Source organism: Myotis davidii, unplaced genomic scaffold (assembly GCF_000327345.1).
Source record: "Myotis davidii unplaced genomic scaffold, ASM32734v1 scaffold497, whole genome shotgun sequence".
NCBI lineage: Eukaryota > Metazoa > Chordata > Mammalia > Chiroptera > Vespertilionidae > Myotis > Myotis davidii.
In genome coordinates, this window is record NW_006288434.1 from 1,835,650 (window position 1) to 1,837,380 (window position 1,731).

Genomic DNA, 1,731 nt, shown 5'->3' on the forward strand with positions numbered 1-1,731 from the left:
TGATACCCCTGAATTGTATACCCAAGGGGTAAGCATCTGTCCCGATGATCTTTCTCATTAATTATAAGTAAAGCACAAACTGAGATTGGGTTTAGATATATTAATTGCAAAAACTTTCTTATAATAGGGTGTTCTTATCAAGCAGACTCTACAGAATCAATACCAGACTGAGTACCAGAATCCCCAACTCCCCCAAAAGGTGCATGATTTGCGAGCCTGTCTCAGATCAATGTACTTGGAGAAATCTCCTCCCGGGGCAGCAGGCTGACGTCTCTCTCGGACCTGTGCTGCCCTCATCTTCACTGTAAAGACAGCTTCATGTTGAGTGCCTTGTATCATAAAAATGAAAGCACCGTTGCTTTACGCCTTGCTGCTGGTGTTTTTCCCCTGCCTTTGCCCCTGTTCAAATGTCCTTCTCTGGTGGTGTCTCTACCTGAATGGATTTTGAGAGGGGCCTAACCCCTCTCAAAGGGTGCCTTCTAATGATCCCTGGGGCGCCTACCCTCGCTTTTCAGCTGTTCTGCTTTGCAATCTTCCCAAAGTTGATCCAGAACCCACCAGAAGATGAAGAGGCAAGAGAGCCAGAGACTGAACAAAGCTTACTTGTTGCTAGTTATTTTTTTACTCCTTTAAAAAATTCATTTCCAGTATGTAACATTTCTTATAAAGTAGGCTAAAATTTTTCAGTCCTTTCAGAACTTCTTTTCAAAGGTTTTTGACTCCACAAATCAGGAAGATTACAGTAATTCAGGCTTAACCCCCGCCCCCCCACAAAAAAAAACAAACAACTAAAAGGAAATTTAAGTTTGATCCAGCTTGTCCTCAATAACTTGAAAACCAATGAACCAGGCTCTCAGAGCTAGTGGATACAAATTAAAGACTATTTAAGAAATCTATTTGATAATATTTTTACCAACATCTTAATTAGTTGTATTAGAATATAAATAGATAAAACGCAAGAAAATAAACCACATGTAAAGGGCAAAATAGTTTTCATAGGTAGGAAAAAGGACTACATTACTAATGGGAAATGTCTACAAAAATGAGTGTATTTTACCTGTCATCATCTTGTGAGACTCGCCTCTGCAAATCCTCTTTATTCCACTGTTCTTTTTCTTTCCCTTGCTCATGTATATCTTGTGTTTTTTCCTCGTCTCCTGATTCTCTGGTTTTCTCATGATTAGACGTTTTTGTAATCTCGTTCCCTTTCACATGCTCATTAATTCTTTCTTCCTTTACCTCATGAACTATCTCTTCATGCTTATCCCCTTCTTTCCCTCCCTCTTCTACTCCCTTTGGCCTTTGAAAGCAACACAAATTGAAGGAAGGCATGCAAATAAACAGAAAAAAGGAAAGAAAAAGTAAGAAAAAAATGCATACAAAATTAAACAGAAAGGAAATGAACACTATGAAAACATAAATAACAATGACATCTTTTAAATGTTGAAACTTTTTTTCCCAGTATACCAGAGAAGCGCCTATGTAAGCACCACAGTCATAATTGTTCTTTAAAATCCTATTTTCCTGCTACAGAGTTACATGGAAAAAAGTTGTGGTTTCCTCATTATAGTTTTTATATATATATAAATGACATCTTAAATGTTGAAACTTTTTTTTCCAGGATACCAGAGAAGCGCCTATGTAAGCACCACAGTCATAATTGTTCTTTAAAATCCTATTTTCCTGCTACAGAGTTACATGGAAAAAAGTTGTGGTTTCCTCATTATATAG

General features: G+C 37.4%; 1 protein-coding gene across 18 annotated transcripts in view; it reads right to left on the reverse strand.

Moving 5' to 3' along the window:
• The window catches only part of RIMS2 (regulating synaptic membrane exocytosis 2), a 296,933-nt gene that overhangs the window by 75,269 nt on the left and 219,933 nt on the right, over nucleotides 1–1,731 (reverse strand). For 10 of the 18 annotated variants that reach the window (XM_015561714.1, XM_006760263.2, XM_015561716.1 and 7 more), the window contains one exon: nucleotides 1,058–1,300. The exons of 7 other annotated variants lie outside the window; for them this stretch is intronic. In XM_015561714.1, the coding sequence (XP_015417200.1) occupies nucleotides 1,058–1,300 (243 nt within the window). The remainder of the gene's footprint in view (nucleotides 1–1,057; nucleotides 1,301–1,731) is intronic. One more of the 18 variants, XM_015561712.1, reaches the window with a different exon arrangement.